The following is a 19017-nucleotide window of genomic DNA, read 5'->3' as shown; positions in this document are numbered from 1 at the left end:
GTTTGTAATCAAGATGTTTAAATAAAACATTAAAAAGAAAAGAAAAGAAAAGAAAAAGGTGAAGTTTGTCTCTGAGGGGGGTCCACCTCAGGCGCTTTGGGAGTGCTCTGTCATTGTGAATTCTCCAGTGAGAGACTTGGGGTTGGGGGTTCAGGTAGGAGAAGGTGATAGCGGAACAAATAAATCCTTTTGTCAATCTGCATGCCTTTATCCAGCTTTCTCATTCCAACGCCTGGAGCAGGGGTCCTCAAACTTTTTCAACTGGGGGCCAGTTCACTGTCCCTCAGACCATTGGAGGGTCTGACTCTAGTAAAAACAAAACTTATGAACGAATTCTTATGCACACTGCATAGATCTTATTTTGCCATGAAGAAACAAAACAGATACAAATACAATATGTGGCCTGCGGGCCATAGTTTGAGGACCACTGCGAGGCTCAGGCTCAAGTGAGCAGGAGGAACTGGAGTACAAGAGAATCCAAGACCTCCATGAGAAAGGGTTTTTTCTGGAGTCTCAATAGGGCTTACTGAGCTGCCAGGATCCTTGGGGGTCTTCCTGTGCCCATGCTCTGCCCACTCACGGCCCATCCTGCCCTTCTCATACCAGACGCCACCCAACCACAACATGCCAAGCCCCATCCACACACTAGACCCTGCCCACTCACAACACACTCATTCCCTTCCACACATTACAATCCACCCCCAAGCCCACCCACCACACCACTTCACATACTAGACTCCAGTATAGCCAGGTGCACAAAGGCACTCGCCCGTGCGGGGGTCGCAGCTGGCACCATGACGGCACTGGCACGGCAGCTGGCAGCCCTTGCCGTGGGTGCCAGGTGCGCAGAGATCTTCGCAGCGCCAACCACGGAAGCCCGGGGCGCACACGCAGGCACCGGTGATCGGGTTGCACAGGGCGCCGTTCTGGCACTGGCAGCGGTTGCTGCAATGTGGGCCCCAGTGGTCGCTGTCACAGCCTGCAAGAGAGCAGGAGAGAGAACACGGTCAAGGCTGCACCTCCTCGAGAGGTCAGCTCCCCTGGGCCAGGGACCCAGGATATTCTGCCACATGGCATCTTTCCTGTGTCTGCACAGCTTCTCAAGAAGCTTCTGGGCCAGGCTGCGTTGCCAAGCAACCCTCCCTTCTCTATTTAGCACCCCAAAAGCCACAGAAGTCAGGACAGTGGTGTGCTCCATTAAGCTGGAAGCTTCTGGCTGCATCATCCAGTAAGGCCCTTTTGGCCTGAAGCCCCTGTCTAGGATGAATTCTCTGAAGCTGAGTACGTAACTGCTTAGATGGCTTTCTCCATTCCTCTCAGAAAGCCCAACCCACCTCTTCCTGTATACTCCCATTTTTTCTCTGGTAAACTTACCCGCCAGTCCTGTTTGGAATCTCCCCAGCTTAATCTGTCCCCTTTCTCTAACTCATCTAGTTTCTTCCTGAAAATCATTTGTTTTCTCACCACTTGCACCTCTTCTCTGCACCTGTCTTCTAAGTCTTCTGTCTCTCTGTCCCTCTCCTGGCTTTGGACCTCCTCTCTCCTCTCCCCATTCCCACAACCCCACCCAATTCCCTTTCAGGGCTGCCTACACCCTTCCTTGCTTCATCTTCACTCACATCTCACTGCTTTTTAAGTGGTCTGCTTCAGAAGTAGCAGGAAAAAGAAATGCTTCCCTAGAGGTGACAGGCAGCCTTCCAGATCTTTTAGATGTAATTGTTTCAAAGAAGTGCTGCAGGGCCAACTTGGCTAAATTCCCCCTCCCAGGGCTTAGAAGCAAAGCTGTGCCAGCATATCCTGCCCAGCTGCATAGACTCGGTCCCCAAAGTGATCGCTCCAGTTGGGGTATGGGGGCTGGGTTTGGGGTGTCCATGGAGAGACACAATAATATTCTAAGACAAACTCAGTGGAGAGAAAGAGGGTGCCTGGTTTGGGACGGGCCAGACTTTCAAGAAGAAAAGCATCAGCAGGGGCTGGAGAGACAGTGCAGTGGGTACAGCACTAGTCTTTCATGCAGCTAGCTAAAAAATTCAATCCCCAGCATCCCTAATGGCTCTTTGAGTCCCATCAGGAGTGAATGCAGAGCCAGAAACAAGCCCTGAGCAATGCTGTGTCCAAAAACAAAATCAGAGAGAAAGTGAGATAGTGAGATAGTGAGAGAGAGAGAGAGAGAGAGAGAGAGAGAGAGAGAGAGAGAGAGAGAGAGAGAGAGAGAGAGAGAGAGAGAACTATATGAAGTTGTCTGGAGGATGGTAAATTTGGCCATCTGGCCTGTCTCCAACTCTAAGACCATTTGTGTAGAGACATTCTCAGTCCTGGGAAAACTGCAGTGAGTGTACATGGTCCTATCTGAAGAGGAGAGTGGGGCTGGAGATGTAACTCAGGGGGGAGAGAGGGCCACCTCACATAATTGAGGCCCCATATTTGACCCACCCCTTACTGACATGTTATCATCCCAAGGAAGATATCAATTGTCCTTTATGGCTGCCCCCCATGATTCTGGGTTTAAGTAATTCATGAGGAAAGGGGGTAGGTAAGTGGAATTAAGAGGTGCCCTGGAGGGACAAATCAGTGAGGGGACAAGTCAGAACACAGCCCATGAGCACCTGGCTTGAGCACCTAGCAACAAGCACCCAGATTTTGGGGGACTAAGTGTAGCTGAGGAGTTGTCCACTAGGGCTAAGTAGCTGTCAGAAGTCTGCTGCTGCTTGCACGAGGTCCCCTGGACTCCCAGTTCCTTCCTATATGCCCCAAATTGACCAAGTTGAACCACATCCCAAATGTTCTACCTCTGCTGCAGTCTAGCAAAAACGAGTTTCACTCCCACAAAAGAGGGTGCTCAATGGCCTCGGAGCCAGCATCTCCCAGTCACGAAGACATGCACTCAGGGTAGGACTAGCTGAGTTCTCTGTCTTACTAGTTCTCTCTTTTTTGGGGGGTGGGGTAGGGTTTAGGGCCACACCTGTTTGATGCTCAGAGGTTACTCCTGGCTGTGTGCTCAGAAATTGCTCCTAGCTTGGGGGGACCATATTGGACGCTGGGGGATCGAACCACAGTCTGCCCTAGGCTAGCGCTTGCAAGGTAGATAGATGTCTTATCTGTAGATCCACTGCTCCTGCCCCTGACTAGTTCTATTGTTTCATTGCCAAGTACAGGATATCACATAAGAGCAAAGGACATACTAGGACTTGAGTGTAACAGCAATGATAATTAGTTCAAGATTAATTTTGGAGTATATTTGATGGTGCTCTGGGGTCATTCCTCATTCCTGTTAGTGTCCAGGAGATCCTGTGGCATTGGGAATCGAACCACATGTGTCCTGCCTACTGGGTATTTTTGCTGCTGCTGCCTGACCTGCTTAGCAGCCTACTCATCCCTAGCTGCAACGCACGTGTATGGAATGTGTGCCACACTCTCTGACTCCCCTTCCCCTCTCTGTCTCTCAACTCTTCCTCTCAGTCTCGGGTAGGGGTCTTTAAACTATAGCCCGTGGGCCACTATTGTTCATAGTTCTTTTATAAACTACAATCTGGCCCTCCAATGGTTTGAGGGATAGTGAACTGGCCCCTATTTAACGACCTTGAGTACCCCTGCCTTAGAGCAACTCTCCAGGTCACAAATATGCCTTCATATTTGTACCTCACGTCAGCATTAAGTACTCAGGATTTAAGTACTCAGTATTAAGTATTCAGGTCAGAGATGTGACTCTATAAGAAAGCACAGGCTTCATGGGGCTGGAGAGATAGCATGGAGGTAAGGCGTTTGCCTTTCATGCAGGAGGTCATCGGTTCGAATCCCGGCGTCCCATATGGTCCCCCGTGCCTGCCAGGAGCAATTTCTGAGCCTGGAGCCAGGAATAACCCCTGAGCACTGCCGGGTGTGACCCAAAAACCACAAAAAAAAAAAAAAAAAAAAAAAAAGGGGGGCCAGGCGGTGGCGCTAAAGGTAAGGTGCCTGCCTTGCCTGCGCTAGCCTTGGACAGACCGCAGTTCGATCCCCCGGTGTCCCATATGGTCCCCCAAGCCAGGAGCAACTTCTGAGCACATAGCCAGGAGTAACCCCTGAGCGTAACCGGGTATGGCCCAAAAATCAAAAAAAAAAAAAAAAAAAAAAAAAAGAAAGCACAGGCTTCATAGGTCTGAGGCCCTGACCTCTGACCCCAGCTCCAGAAAACAAAATGAAAAACTGAAATATTCCAGAATCCCTGTCCCTATTAAAAAAAACCCTAACCTCTTGGAATTGGGGAGCACCACACACATGACATCTGCTCAGCTATGTTGGGCCCAAGTACTGCACCATGAGGCAAGTACCATGAGCACTACTGGGAGGTAACATCCATAAACGACTCCCATAAATAACTCCCCAACCCACTAACCTCTCCACTGTGCCCTTTCTCATGTCCATAGATATCGGTGTGCGTTTAGAAATGAAAAAGAAAAGATGCAGGCTCTAGGCAAGACCCAGCCAAGTTCCGATGGACTTGACTGCACACATCCACCTTCAGTTAGGCTTTGCTTGCTCACTAGATGACAGATGGGAATAAAGGATTGGAGAGATGGAGTGTGTGCCTGAGGCCGGTAGGCTACATCTTCCACTCTGTTCACTCCTCTGCAAAAAAACATCCTCCCCAGGAAGAGCCACGGAGGAGCCACAGTGTAGTGGCTACAAAGCAAAAAGGGGCAGCCTTTTCCTCTCTGCTCATCACCAACCACCCACGAGGCAAAACAATCCCTAGGCTAGAATCCCTGTCCATAAGTGTCCAAGTCCATTTGTGCTCAGTGCAGATTGGGTACTGGGTAGGAGATAGTAGGTACTAACTGAGTACTGTGTGAGTGTGCTAAGTGCTGGATGGGGAATATTGGGTATTGAGTGGTGCTACTGTTGGGGTACTGAGTACTAGTGGAAGAATTGGGTGGGAGGTGCTGGGTGCTGTGGGTGGTAAATACTCATGGGAAGAAACAGTGGATAAAAGAATGATACTAGCTTTGGTCTCTTTAAGGAGTCTCAGTAACCTTCAGTAGAAACCCCAAATCTACTGACCTACCATCAGTGGAAGTACTAGAAGTCAGGAAATAAGAAGAGATGGAAAGTATAAACAGGGGAATAGTAGGAATAGGGGTTGTGGGAGCAGTGGGGGTATCGGAGCAGGGATAGAAGATTAGGGGAGACAGGAGCAGAGGGAAGGTATAATGAGGGTGTAGGAGCAGAGGGGTAGAAATAGGAGGTGCAGATATTGACAGGTCTGTGCAGACTCCTGGCAGGTGGGTTGTTCTCTAAGCTGGCCGGTCTCAGGAGAACAGAGATGTATGGCAGCTTTTAGGGTGCCTGTGAACATGCTAATGAGGAAGTGGGCTTGGAATAGCCATGGGAGCCCCTTTGTGAAGCCCACATTAGTGGGCACATGGCAGCTTGTATGCATGCCATTGTGTAGGTCGTGACTATGTGTATGTCTGTGCTTGAATGGGCATTGTGTGTTTTAGTGTGTCTGAATATGTATGAAAGTATATTTGTGTATATGTTCATATCTGTGTATATATGAGATATATATGTGGTCTGTATGTGGAAATATTTGGTCAGGTACTTTCAAGCACTCACTTTCTCCCATCACAGCAGGAAAACATGGAAATAATCAGACATTGTTTGCAGATTAACACAGCAAAGTAACTTGGGCTCATTAGCACGGTATTAAATTGTCAGGAAGAGGAGACACTAGATTTGGAACACTAGTTGAGGGAAGCAGGGAAGGGTCATCATTTCATAGAAACTGCTCCCCTCAGTGACAAAGGAAAAGTTCCAGCTTACAGGGAGAAACTCCAGCTATGAAGAAATACCCAGTGCCAGCAATAGCAGAAGCAGGCAGCCCACTGCGAGTCAATTATCTGCCCTGTGTAGGTGAATAAAAACTCTCGTCATTATAATGACAGCAGCGCTCTGCATTCCCTCACAGAGCATCGCAAACTCTCTGCAATTTGGCCTTGAATGTCATCCCCTCACACACTTGTTCCCCATCACAGACGCTCCTTCCTAATTATATTTGCCTTTGGCTGATGCAAATCAAGTGGAGGAATCTTCATGGGTATCAGAAACACTCGTGTGTGTGTGTGTGTGTGTGTGTGTGTTTGTACCACCAAAAATGCCTTCCTCTTCGCCAGCTCACTCAGCCTTGCCCAGCACATCTGCTTCACTCTAGGAAGAAGTGACTTATTGGGACAGCAGCTACTTGGCAACTTCACATACAGAAGGCCCTGGCTAGATCCCCCCAGTGCCCAATTCTCATGCCTGGACATTTGAAGTTAACTAGTCTGGAGTGATGGGGCTAAGCAGGGTCCTTTCAGATAGCTCATCAGCTGACAAAAAGCCCTCCTAAGGATGTGCAAAGCTTCCTCTCAGGCAGGGATTTTAGAGGGGCAGGGGGAAGAGGTTCTCAATATTGCTTGGAGGGGAGGCCATTGAAGATTAAGGGGAGAAATGAGCCCAAAACCAATAGCCCTGAGTTCCCTTGGCCTATGCAAGGGTCTGGTCCAAGAACTCACATTCACTTTTTTTTTTTTGTTTGTTTTTGTTTTGGGTCACACCCTGTGGTGCTCAGGGGTTACTCCTGGCTGTCTGCTCAGAAATAGCTCCTGGCAGGCACAGGGGACCATATGGGACACCGGGATTCGAACCAACCACCTTTGGTCCTGGATCGGCTGCTTGCAAGGCAAACGCCGCTGTGCTATCTCTCCGGGCCCTCACATTCACTTTTATTTTTTAAATGTAATTCATTAATTTGTTTTTATATTTTTGGTTTTGGGGACACACCTAGCAGTGCTCAAGGTTACTCTTGGCTCTGCACTCAGAGATCACTCTTGTCAGTACTCAGGGTGAAAAAGAAAACCTCAGTTTCCCCTTGTCAGTTGCTGTGAGCAGTCCCATTTTTGACTGCTCCCATCCTATCATTTTAATGTTCCTGAGAATTCCTGGAATCTTTCTGATAAGCAAGAAGTCAACAATTCTTCCAAGTCCTTAGAATTCTGCATAGAGTTTTGACTAAGATAATGGGTAATGCCTAAAGCAAATGTCAAACCCAAAGGACTCAGACCAGTCATATCCCCATCTCCCCACCCAACCTGTAGAATCTTTGCATTATTTGTAACATTCTTATCAATTGATAAGGAGTGCAAAGAGATTGCACAAAGACTCCATATTCCCCATAAAACCCATATTTTTTGTTTTGTTTTATTTTTGGGCCACACCCAGCGGAGCTCAGGAATTACTCCTGGTTATCTGCTCAGAAATCATTCCTGGCAGGCTCCGGGGACCATATGGGATGGCCAGATTCAAACCACCATCCTTCTACATTCAAGGCAAATACCCCACCTCCATGCTATCTCTCCAGCCCTAGCCCCAAGGATGAACCATTTTTAACTTAACCCTATGCTAAGTTCCTCCCCACATGCGAGCGCCTTCTACTTTCTCCTCTACTTTCCAATAAACTTTTCTTAAATTGAAACTGAGCATGTTTATTACTCAATATTTTAATTCTTGAAAACATTGAGGAACCGACGAAAAATGGACTAATACAGAGACCTGCCTTCACCACTCCTGCATCAACCATATGGGTTGCCAGATACCTGGGTTGGCTGTGTGTGAGGCAAACAATCTACCTGTGGTATATCTCTCTAGTTCCTCAGGTTCCCTTTTAGTGGCAGAAAGGCCTTCTTCTGCCTGACTACCTCCCAGGCATGGCCCTATTCATTCCCTAACCCCAAGTCTGTTCTTCATGGTCTTTGGGAACCTGAACTCCTAATGAAAAAAAACAGGGATGTGACCAGGTCCTGGGATTGTTCCTGATTTTACAAAACCTGCAGCAGGAGGCCCAGAGGAGGAAAAGCTGCCTGAAGCCTTTCCAGCTGACATACAAAGACTTCGCAGGAGCCCCGTGTCAATTGCCCAGCTCCAATAGGAGCCAAGGGAACTTCTCAGAGGTAGAGTCTCTCTTTTCTGGCCTGAGAGGCAGTTCTAGGGCGTGTGGGAAGGTGGGATACAGCAGCTCATTGTCCTCCCCGCTCTGCTCTCTATATTTGTAAGAAGGTATATTCAGTTCAATAGGACTGGCTTCGAGTTGGCCCTTTCCTTGAAAGGGTATCTGAAATAGAAGGGAAGGAATTGATGTGACCAAGATGCAGTGAAGACTTCGTAAAATGGGGTGCCTTTGACCTCAGCAAACACTGTCATAACAAGCTAAGCCCTGTGTTTATGTCTCTGTATGTCTCTGGAGCTGAGAGTTGCTGTGTCCTGCTTCAAACACTACTTCGAAAAGCTATGCATTACAAAACGTGTTCATTGGAGCCATTAATCCAGACATGACCTCTGATTAAAAAATCAGCTCAAATTATTTTATATATTTTTGTTTTGCTTTTGTTTTGTTTTTATTTAAAAATTTTTTAAATAAAGATACTATTTACAGTCATGGAGGCACGAAAAATGTTTTCTTCTTCATGGGGGGCATGACAGAAAATAATTGAGAAGCACTGCTCTAAGGAGAGAGATAACACAGAGAAAGGAGAGAAAGAGAAAAAGAGCTAAAGGAAGATTGGAAGGAAGTGAAGCAGACAGGCAGGTAAGGAAGGGATTCCCATAAGGTAATAAATTCTTGAGATGCAATAAAACCAGGAATTGCTTTGTCACTGATAAAAGTTTTACCTGGTGTCACTGCAGACCCAGAGAAGACTGGACTCCCTACCTAGAGAAGCTCCAGTAATGCCAAGAAGGGAATGTCAAAGACAGTCAACTATTCCCAACTCTTCCCCCTGGCAAACCACCCTAACAACAGAACTCTTACCTGGGTAGAAAGCCCAACATGGCATAGGTTGGAAAAAATTCTTTAAAAATCAGCTTGGAACAAAGGAGTGCCATGCATATGTTGCCAGGGTACATGGTGCCCAAGTGTTAGATCATACCCAGCTATCAACTCCAATAAATGGTGTTCTCCATCTTCCTCTTTCCCATAAATCTCTCTTTTGGTATGTAAAAGTCCACCTGAATTACTCAACCTTCCCCCTCCTGGTATTGGGAATTGGTTTTAATAAAGAAAGAGGAGTTCTGAAGGAGAGAACACGAGATAAAAGGCCATGATGCCATCATCATCCTTTTTTGACTGGCTTGGCTGATTATTTCTTTGAAGTTACCCTGCTTCTTTAGACCTGTTCACCTAAGGGATTAGAAATATGGTATGTGGGTGACATACATACATATCTTATTTTATACCCGAGCACTTGTTGTCCACATGATATGTGGGCTCTTATACTTTAACTCTGGTCGTGTACTGAGGTTCTTTGGAAAAGCCCATGCTCTCCCTTTATTATCATCTCCTTCCCTTTCCTCATTTTCTCAGAATAAAAATTTGTTTTTACTTCATTGCTCATCTCTTCCTGAAATTCTTTTTTGAGGATGGAAGGCTACAGAGCTGAAAGGCCTGGGTCCAAGGCTGATTTTTCTTTTCCTGTAAAGAGCAATTCCTTGCTCCAGCCTGAGTCCACAGCTCCTTGGGTCCACTACTCCTCAGGTAGTGGGTATTAAGTCCCAAATACTGGGTAGAAAATGTGGACGTCAGGTGTAGATTGAAGGCTGCCTAGTGGGTCTGGTGGGTCTTGGTATCCATGAAATGCAGGAACTCACCACAGACTTTATCTGTCCTAGATCTACTCAGTCACTTCCCCAGGGGTGGGGTTGAGGTAATTGAGAGAGCGGCAGATTCCCTTCTCAGGGTTGCTATCTCTCTCCATGACACTTCACATAAGTCACACCGGAGAAGGAAGGAAGGAAGGAAGGAAGGAAGGAAGGAAGGAAGGAAGGAAGGAAGGAAGGAAGGAAGGAAGGAAGGAAGGAAGGAAGGAAGGAAGGAAGGAAGGAAGGAAGGAAGGAAGGAAGGAAGGAAGGAAGGAAGGAAGAAGGAAGGAAGACAATTAGGCTAAGGCCCAGTTTTCCTGATTGCTCCAATGCGGGATCCTGCACTCAGCTTCATTATAAAACAGGTGGAAGGAACAGGCCAGAGAGGTGAGTGCTCTTTTTTTTTGTTTGTTTGTTTGTTTTTGGGCCACACCTGGTGGTGCTCAGAGCTTTCTCCTGGCTATGCGCTCAGAAATCGCTCCTGGCTTGGGGACCATATGGGATCCCGGAGATCTAACCGAGGTCTGTCCTGACTCAGCTGCATGCAAGGCAAACACCCTACCACTGTGCTATCACTCTGGCCCCAAGTGCTCTTAGGTGGAGAAGAAAAACTCACCCTATCAGTAACAGTATTGTAAATCACAGTGTTCTAAAAAGGGAAAAAATAAAAATAAAAATGTGTCTACCAGGGGCTGAAGAGATAGTGCAGCAGTTGGGCATTTGCCTTGCATGTAGCCGATCCAGAAAGGACCCAGTTCTATTCCTGGCATCCCATATGATCCCCCAGCCTGCTACGGGTGACTTCTGAATGCAGAACCAGGAGTAACCTCAGTGCCATTAGGTGTGATCCCCAAACCAATCAATCAATCAATGAATCAGTCAAATAAAGTTTTAAAAAGTGTGTCGACCATAGAGACAGACTAGGGATGGGGTTGGGGGAAACGGGACACTGGTGGAGAGTAGTGAACACTGGTAAAAGGGTGGGTATTGGAACATCGTACACTTGAAACTCAATCATTAATAACTTTGTAATTATGCTCAGGGTGATCCCATTTTTAAAAACTTCTTCAGAAAAAAAATAAAAAAGGAAAACTCAAGGCTGACTTTCAGGCTCCGAACTGGGCATTACTCAGCCCTGTATCACTCCACCACTTAGATGGCTGAAATTAAATATTAATAGACCAAGGTTAAAACCATAGATTAAAACCAAATCTCCCGACACAGTCCCTAGCCTGGAAGATGCTGACAGAACAGGATTATAATGATGCATCATTACCAATTAGTGAGCTGTTTATTACTCTTGGTACTTTCTCTTGTGTTACTTAATCTGGCTCTTGCAGCTCTCTGGAACTCCCATGAAGGCGGGACTCAACTGCTGCACTCCCTCAAACTTTAGGGAGCAGGGGTGGCCAGTGACCATCCCACTGCTGAACCTGCTGAGCCCCTTTCAGCCTTGGGGGTTTGTTTGGTTCTCTCAAAGTTCATGGTATTTTCCCACGTGCTGCCTCATTCCGAAGAGGGCTCAGAATCTACGGTGGGAGGTGGAATTGTCATCCTATTCGTCCACTGAGAAAACTAAGGAACTGAGGTTTGGAGTCATTGAATAATCAAATCAGGGTTTCTCAGTTTCAGCATGATCATTGTTTCTGTTTCTTTGGGGTCCATACCAGCAGTGCTTAGGGTTTACTCTTGATTCTGTGTTCAGAGTCACTCCTGGCAATGTTGGAGTCTGACCCAGTAATCAAACCTGGTAAGCACTTTCCCCTTGCACTATTGCTGTGGCCCCCATGATTTTTGTTCATGGTTAGAACATTCTTTTTGGGAGGATGCTCTGGTTATGAAATGTTCTCCTGTAGTTTTCTGGGTGTCTACAGCCAAAAATATTTTCAGATGTAACAGTTCCCTTGGGGGTGCAAATGGCAAAAGGCAGAGTTGAAAGTCTGGCTTTCTTGCTTTTGGAGTTGAGAGATCATTTTTATGTCCCCGATTCCCCTCCTCAACCCACTCCTTCCCATTTTACAGGTCAGGAAACTGGCAAGTGTTTGCCATGGACACACAGCAACTGCCCTGGAGAACTGGCTCAAAAACTTTGTGAGAAGTTCATAGGTCATTTGGGAAACTGACAAGTGACCCACAGAATGGGAAGGTGCCGGGAGCTGAAGCTGGGGAGATTGGGAAAGCCCTGCTGCCAGGGCAGGGGGAGGCAAACAGTGGGTCAGGGAGCAGGCCAGGAGGGAATCAGACATCAGTATATTCAACTATTCTGAGTTAAGACTCCCACCCCATCCCTGACCTTCCTCACTGTCACTCTCGTTTTGATACCTGCTCCAGGTGTGGTCCATTTTGACCAGATGCCAAACCATCAAACTACCAGGAGTGAGGGCAGTTTGGTGGCCCCTTTTCTCAGAGCTTCTCATCTCCATGAGTGAGAAGGTGCATGGAACCAATGCTGAGCCCTTGGCATCAAGGCTTGCCAAGCCCTCCCAGCAGCCCCTAGAAGGTTTCTTCCTCAGAAGGTAGAAATCCACAGTTACAGTGCACCCCTTAAGGATGAACAGAAAGAGTGGGGGCATCAGCCCCATCAGTACCCCATTATTTGTTGCTCTCAGCAGGCCTGGGGATGAGATGAGGAGAGTATGTGTGTGAGTTTACCTGCTTTCAGAGAGGGGCCTGGAGGTGAGGAAGTCATGTGTGTTGATTTCCCAGGAACTGTGTGACAGGATGTGGCACCATGGGGGACGTGAGAACACCAAAAACCTTCACTCCATGCCATACTTCCTTAGGCAGCTTTGCCACAAAGGAAAGACTCAAAGTTCTGGGTGCAGGACGACATATCATAACCCCTGGCCTGTTTTTCTTTAACCATAGAAACTCAGAGCACAGTGTGGGTTTGGGAAGAGGACAGACCGGGGCTAGGGTTTGGCTAGTTCTCTCCTAGGTTATGGATGGAGGTGATAGAGGCCAGTCAGCTAGAAGCAGGGAAAAGTGAGACTCCTGGGTCCACTAAGGCCTTGGGCCACCCAGAGTGGAAGTATGTGAGGGGACACTGCAGAGGCAGACAGGATATGGGCTTTCAGGGATAGACAGGGTTGCAGGGACAGATAAGATATGGGTGCAAGGAAGATAGAATATGGAGGTTCAGGGATAAATAGGAAAGGGGGCTGCAAGGCCAGACATGACATGGGAGACTGCAGGACAAACAGGATGGGGTGCTGCAAGGATAGAGAGTGTGTGGGTGTACTTCCAGTGGGTACCCACCGGGCTATTCCTTGTTCTTCTTGCACTCCTGCCCAGATCAAACCATCTCAGGATAATGATTCAAAGACCCCAGCATCTTAGCTGAGAGCCTTCAGCTCTGAGGTGAGTGGGCTCAGGGTGAGAGGAGGGGGGCTGGTCCCTGCAGGAAAGGTCTGTCTTCAGCCCACTTACCTCCCCCAAGGCTTTTAATGAAGCCTGGTTTTCTCTCATTCTGCATTGCTGCCTTTGAAGCTTCCCAGCCCCAAAGACCATTTATCTCCACAATTTGCCTAGAAAAGCTTCATAAATCATGTCCTTGCCACAAAGAAATCACCTCTTCAGAAGAACCTTTCAAGGCAGCTAGGGGGCCTCACCCTCCCCAGCCCACCCACACCTGCCTTTCAGCTTTTAGAGGGCCATGGACAGCTTCCCACTGGGCAGGGCTGGACATCAAAAGGGGCTCATGAAAGTCAGAGTGTTGGTGGGACCCCCACATGCAGGCTCTGAGGGAAGGTCACAGAGTGGATCAACTTCTTCAGGGCGGGAGAAGCCTCTGCCTTGTCTGCTATTTCCATCCTTCCATTTTCTGCTCCCTACTCAGTAGTTATCCAGGCTAGCAGGCTGGGGACACAAGGGGGATCCCTCGGCTCTGTCACATGTCTGGGACCAGGAGCTACTTTTCAGGCCTTGGCAGAGAAAGGTGAAGCCATACAAGGCAAGGAGGAAGACACAGAGGCTGTGACAGGTTCACTCCAGTCCCATAGATCTAGTTCTCTTGCTAGAGGGTTTGCACCAAGAGAGGAATTGATGAAAATGGGTAAAGGGTAGGAACCCAGTTACTGAACCTTTCTTTCTACCTTTTTTTTTTTTTTTTTTTTTGGTTTTTGGGCCACACCCGGTAACGCTCAGGGGTTACTCCTGGCTATGCGCTCAGAAGTCGCTCCTGGCTTGGGGGACCATATGGGACACCGGGGGATCGAACCGCGGTTCGTCCAAGGCTAGCGCAGGCAAGGCAGGCACCTTACCTTTAGCGCCACCGCCCGGCCCCTCTTTCTACCTTTTAAGGTCAGAGCTTAGGCCCAGGAAGGTTATACAGGGGTCAAAACTCCTGCCTTGCACACAGCTGACCCAGCTTCCATCCTGCATCACATAGGGTCCCCTGGTCTCTGCCAGGAGTGATCCCTGAGCACAGAGCTAGGAGTAAGCCCTGAGTACCACTGGGTATGGCCCCAAGACCAAAACAACTAACTAGCAAAGCAAGGTCAGTGGGGTGTTTTTTTTTTTTCAGTCACAAAATTCTCTATGGTTCTAAGGGTATTTCCCTTTCTTTTCCCTTCTGATTCTGATATTGAATCCAAGATCTCACGTAGTTAAGGTGACATTTGTACTGCTTGGTCACTTCCCTAGCTCCTGACTGGAGAATTTCCTACTATAATTTCTCCATTGATTTTTGTTTGGGGGCCACATCCTACAACAGGGCCATGTTCTAGTGCAGTGGTCCTCAAACTATGGCCCTCGGGCCACATATTGTATTTGTATCTGTTTCGTTTCTTCATGGCAAAATAAGATCTATGCAGTGTGCATAGGAATTCGTTCATACGTTTTGTTTTTACTAGAGTCAGACCCTCCAATGGTCTGAGGGACAGTGAACTGGCCCCCTGTTTAAAAACTTGGAGGACCCCTGTTAGTGGTTCAGGGAACCAACCGGGTCTGCAAACAGCCCATGAGCATCTCTGGTACTCTTGACGCAGTGTAAACCATTTACTTCTCTTGTGCTTTCAGTGGCAGCGATACAAGGATCCTAGCCTGCTTGAGGGCTCTCAGGGTCTCTGTTCTTAGGAATTTTCTTGTCAGGCCAGTGACTTGTATACTTGGGAATATGCTGGAAGCAGAGAGCAACAGAGGTGAGGACTGTGGAATCAGTCTCATTTAGTGGGGCTAGGGCCTCCCCCACCAGCTCACCCATCTGAGGACAGAGTCACTAGTGGGAGGAAGGGGAATGGTTAGGGCAGCCTGAAGCTGAATGTGTCTGGAATATTCCACTGCAATCACCTGGGGGTGAATGCTACACCCCAAAAGTCAGGTGCAGGCCATCCTCAATGCAGGCACACATCTTCTCTGAGGGGCAGGCAACTCACACCATGCATGTCTGTGACCTGTTTGCCTTGACTCAGCCAGCTTATTTGACTGAGGACCCACTGTGGCGAAGTTCAGAAGGGGATAGTCTGGTCAGTTTTTACTGGAACCATCAAGGCAGGCCCAAGTGGTGAGGGCCTGATGCAGTCCTGTTGTGGGAACCAGAGCAAGAGGTAAAGCCCTAGGAGGAAAGCAAAGCAAAGTGGATAGTGCCATGGAAAGAGGGTAATCTGCCCAGAGAGGCCTCACAGCAGAGATGGGATCTAGAGGAAAGGAGATGAGTCACATATTGCTTTTTTATATGAGGGGCAAACCCAGTACTATTCAGGAGCTACTCTTGGCTCTGGGCTTGGGGTCATCCTGGTCGTGCTCAGGGCAAGGTGTGGATCTGGGAATCCAAGGTCTGCTCTGGCTCAGCCTCTGAGCTGTCACCCAGGCCAACAGGGACAGACACAAAGATGCTGGGCAGCAAAGGGAGCCTCCCACTGCATGGTGGAAGGAGACTAGACCCAGGGTTGGGAGCAGCCTGGAAGGGCAGCACTAGGCTGTGGAAGATAGTTCCAGGGAAGGAGAGATGGTGCCCAGCTTCTGGAACTGTAGATTCTATTGCTGTGGAGTTGTGTAATTCAATGTGAGGGTTATTAAAATATCGATTTAAAATGCATGGGCTGGAGTGGCTAAGGCACTTTATATAGTCCCCTGAGCTCTGCCAGGAGTAATTCCTGAGCACAGAGTCAGGTGTAAGCCAGGATCAACTTGAAGGCACGATCAAAATGTCTTTGTATCTGAGCTGTGTACCCACAGGTTCTGCTTGTGTTTCCAGACTGGAGCTGGGGGCCTTGCAGAGCCTAATGAGCTGATACCAGAAGAAGGAGCTGAAGGGATGTGGAGAGGGATTGGGTGTCATGGTGCTTCTCAGCTAGTGCCAAAGCAGGTCTGTGCTGGGCCTTCCTGCTCACCTAGGCAGTGGGAGACAGGCATGGGCTGCTTAATGAGCTCATGGTTCAAACTGTCTCCGGCTGGGGAGCGCATGCAGGCTTTCAAGGCGAAAAGAAGACTGTAGTTAGTTCTAGCTGGCTACCTGTCATTGCTCAGGCTCAGGGACAGCCAATGTGATTAATATGAGCAAACGGAGGCTGTGCCATCACGGTAGGGCTCTTGGGTGCAGGTGGGTTGGCTCCTTACCAGCCCATACCCCACTCTCCTGCATGCATGTGGCTTTATGTGGGCCTGGGTACATGTCTCAAACATAGCTCCAGGTCTTGAGGTACAGGAATTCAGAGCATCACTGTGAAGGCCATTGAGCCTGAATTGAAGCACTGATTCTGGAACATGACCTTGGGCAATTAACTAGAACTTTTTTGGGGGTTGGACCATGTCTTGGTGGCGCTCAGGGGTTACCCCGTAATTTCTGGTGCTCAGAAAGTACTCCTGGCAGGCTCAGGGACGTTTATATGGGATGCTGGGATTGAACCAGGGTCGACCACATGCAAGGCAAACACCCTACCCACTGTGCTATATCGCTCTAGCCCCTGGAATAGAACATTCTACTATGTCTAAGTTTTCTTTGCTGAAAAATAAAATTCATGGGCCTTGCCTGATTCAGTAGGAGGAATAATAAGATGTTATTGCTCAGTGCCAAGTTCAGCATAACAAAAAGACCACAAAGGGTAGAAAAATTGGGTTGAGTGGACTATTTGTAGGCTTCAGAGCTAAGACTCTCATAGGAACCCTCAGATAGTGCTAGTGGGAATGTCAAATAGATCAACCTTTTGGAAAACACTATAAATACTTAGAAAATGATGAGTTGAGCTTCCATTTGACCATTCTTCACATCTACTCCAAGGGCCCAATGGTCTTTTCAGAAGACATCTGCACTACTATGTTCATTGCAGCACTATTCACAAAAGTCAAAATCTGGGCCCGGAGAGATAGCACAGCGGCGTTTGCCTTGCAAGCAGCCAATCCAGGACCAAAGGTGGTTGATTTGAATCCCGGTGTCCCATATGGTCCCTCGTGCCTGCCAGGAGCTATTTCTGAGCAGACAGCCAGGAGTAACCCCTGAGCACTGCCGGGTGTGACCCAAAAACTAAAAAAAAAAAAAACAAAAAAAACAAAAGTCAACATCTGAAAACAACCCAAATGTTCAAGAACAGACAACTGGATAAAGAAACTATGGTACAGACACACGTGGAATATTACTTAGCTATAAGAAAAGATGAAAATAAAGTCGTGCAATTTCCCACTCCATGGATAGATAGGGAGAGTACCAAGAGGTAGCCAAAGAAGGAGTGGCCTATCATATGTGAAACAGAAAGAAGCATAGTCAGGGAATCACAAACAATGCAAAGCACCAGGACCCATGAACTCTTCTAAAGAGCTAAGCTCACTATGGTGGGGAGACAGGTGGAGAGGGGTTGCTAAGGGGGTGGGGGACTTGAGACAGTGGTGGAGAAAGCACTATTGTTAGAATACTGTATGCTTGAAGACTGATCACTAATAATATTGTCAATAATGGTGATTAAAATATTTTTTGTTTTGTTTTTTGGATCACACCCAGTGGTACTCAGACATCATTTCTGGCTCTGCACTCAGAAATCACTCCTGGCAGGCTCGGGAGACCATATGGGATGTCAGAGGGAGATCAAACCTGGATCAGCTGCATGTGAGGCAAATGCCCTCCACGCTGTGCTATTGCTCCAGTCACTGAAATAAATTTTATTTTATTTTTTTGGTAATTTATATAAAAATCTTTATTTAAGCACCATGATTACAAGCATGATTGTAGTTGGGTTTTAGTCATAAACAGAACACCCCCCTTCAACAGGGAACATTCCTACCACCCCCCTCCCAACCCTTGCCTATATTTGAGACAGGCATTCTACTTCTCTCATTCATTAAGATTGTCATGATAGTTGTTAGTTATTTCCCTACCTGCACCACTACTCTTTGTGGTGATATTCATATTGTGAGCTGGTCCTTCCAGCCCTCATCTCTATTGTCTCTGGGAATTATTACAGTAATGTCCTTAATTTTTCTTAAAACCCATTGTTGAGACTATTCTGTGTCTATTTCTCTCCTGACTTATTTCACTCAGCATAATAGATTCCATGAACATCCATGTATAGGAAAATTTCATGACTTCATCTCTCCTGATGGTCGCATAATAATCTATTGTGTATATGTACCACAATTTCTTTAGCCATTCATCTGTTGAAGGGCATCTTGTTTTTTTCCAGAGTCTGGCTATTGTAAATAGTGCTTCAATAAATATAGGTGTGAGGAAAGAATTTTTAAATTGTATTTTTGTGTTCCTAGGGTATATCCCTAGGAGTGGTATAGATGGATCATATGGGAGCTCAATTTGCAGTTTTTTGAGGAATCTCCATATTGTTTTCCATAAAGGCTGAACTAGATGGCATTCCCACCAGCAATGAATAAGAGTAAAATCAATTTTAAAATAAAAAAGAATCTCTCGGGATGGAGCAGAGACAGTACAGATACTATCTTGTATGAGGCCAGGTTTAATTCCTGGCACTACACAGACTTTCCTAAATACTACCACTCAGGGGTCACTCCTGAGCACCACTGGATATGACCCAAAATCTTAACTCTTTTTCTCTCTCATAGGTAACTTTACAGAAGATAAAGAGGACATTATTTCCAAGTCTAGGACATGATTCCCAAGCCATTACCAGTTCTGTCCACTTTTCTGGGACAGTGGTAGTGCTTAGGGGACCTTTAACAAGTGGTGTTTGGGGGTCATATGGGGATGGAATCGAACCCAGGGTCTCATGGGTGAAAGCATGTGCTGTACTGCTCATAAGTATCTCCATAGACCTCAGGCACTTTATTCAAAAGTGAAGAAACTGACTCAGGAAGAGAAAATGATTTGCTCAAGGTCAGATGAAGAGTTTGGGGAGAAGCAGAGCCCCCAGAGTGGGTCTTGGAGGCCTCGGGCTGCTGCTGCTGTTTTAACTGCAGCATTGGAGC

At 47.3% G+C, this 19017-nt stretch overlaps 1 protein-coding gene across 1 annotated transcript in view; it reads right to left on the bottom strand.

Moving 5' to 3' along the window:
- MEGF11 (multiple EGF like domains 11) overlaps positions 1-19017 on the bottom strand; it is a 332603-nt gene that overhangs the window by 83257 nt on the left and 230329 nt on the right. Inside the window, 1 exon segment of the mRNA XM_049777656.1 lies at positions 733-979. Coding sequence (XP_049633613.1) covers positions 733-979 — 247 coding nt within the window.

Source organism: Suncus etruscus, chromosome 1, assembly GCF_024139225.1.
Source record: "Suncus etruscus isolate mSunEtr1 chromosome 1, mSunEtr1.pri.cur, whole genome shotgun sequence".
NCBI classification, from domain to species: Eukaryota; Metazoa; Chordata; class Mammalia; order Eulipotyphla; family Soricidae; genus Suncus; species Suncus etruscus.
The sequence above is the reverse complement of the archived record's forward strand: the minus strand, read 5'-3'. Positions and strand labels throughout refer to the sequence as shown.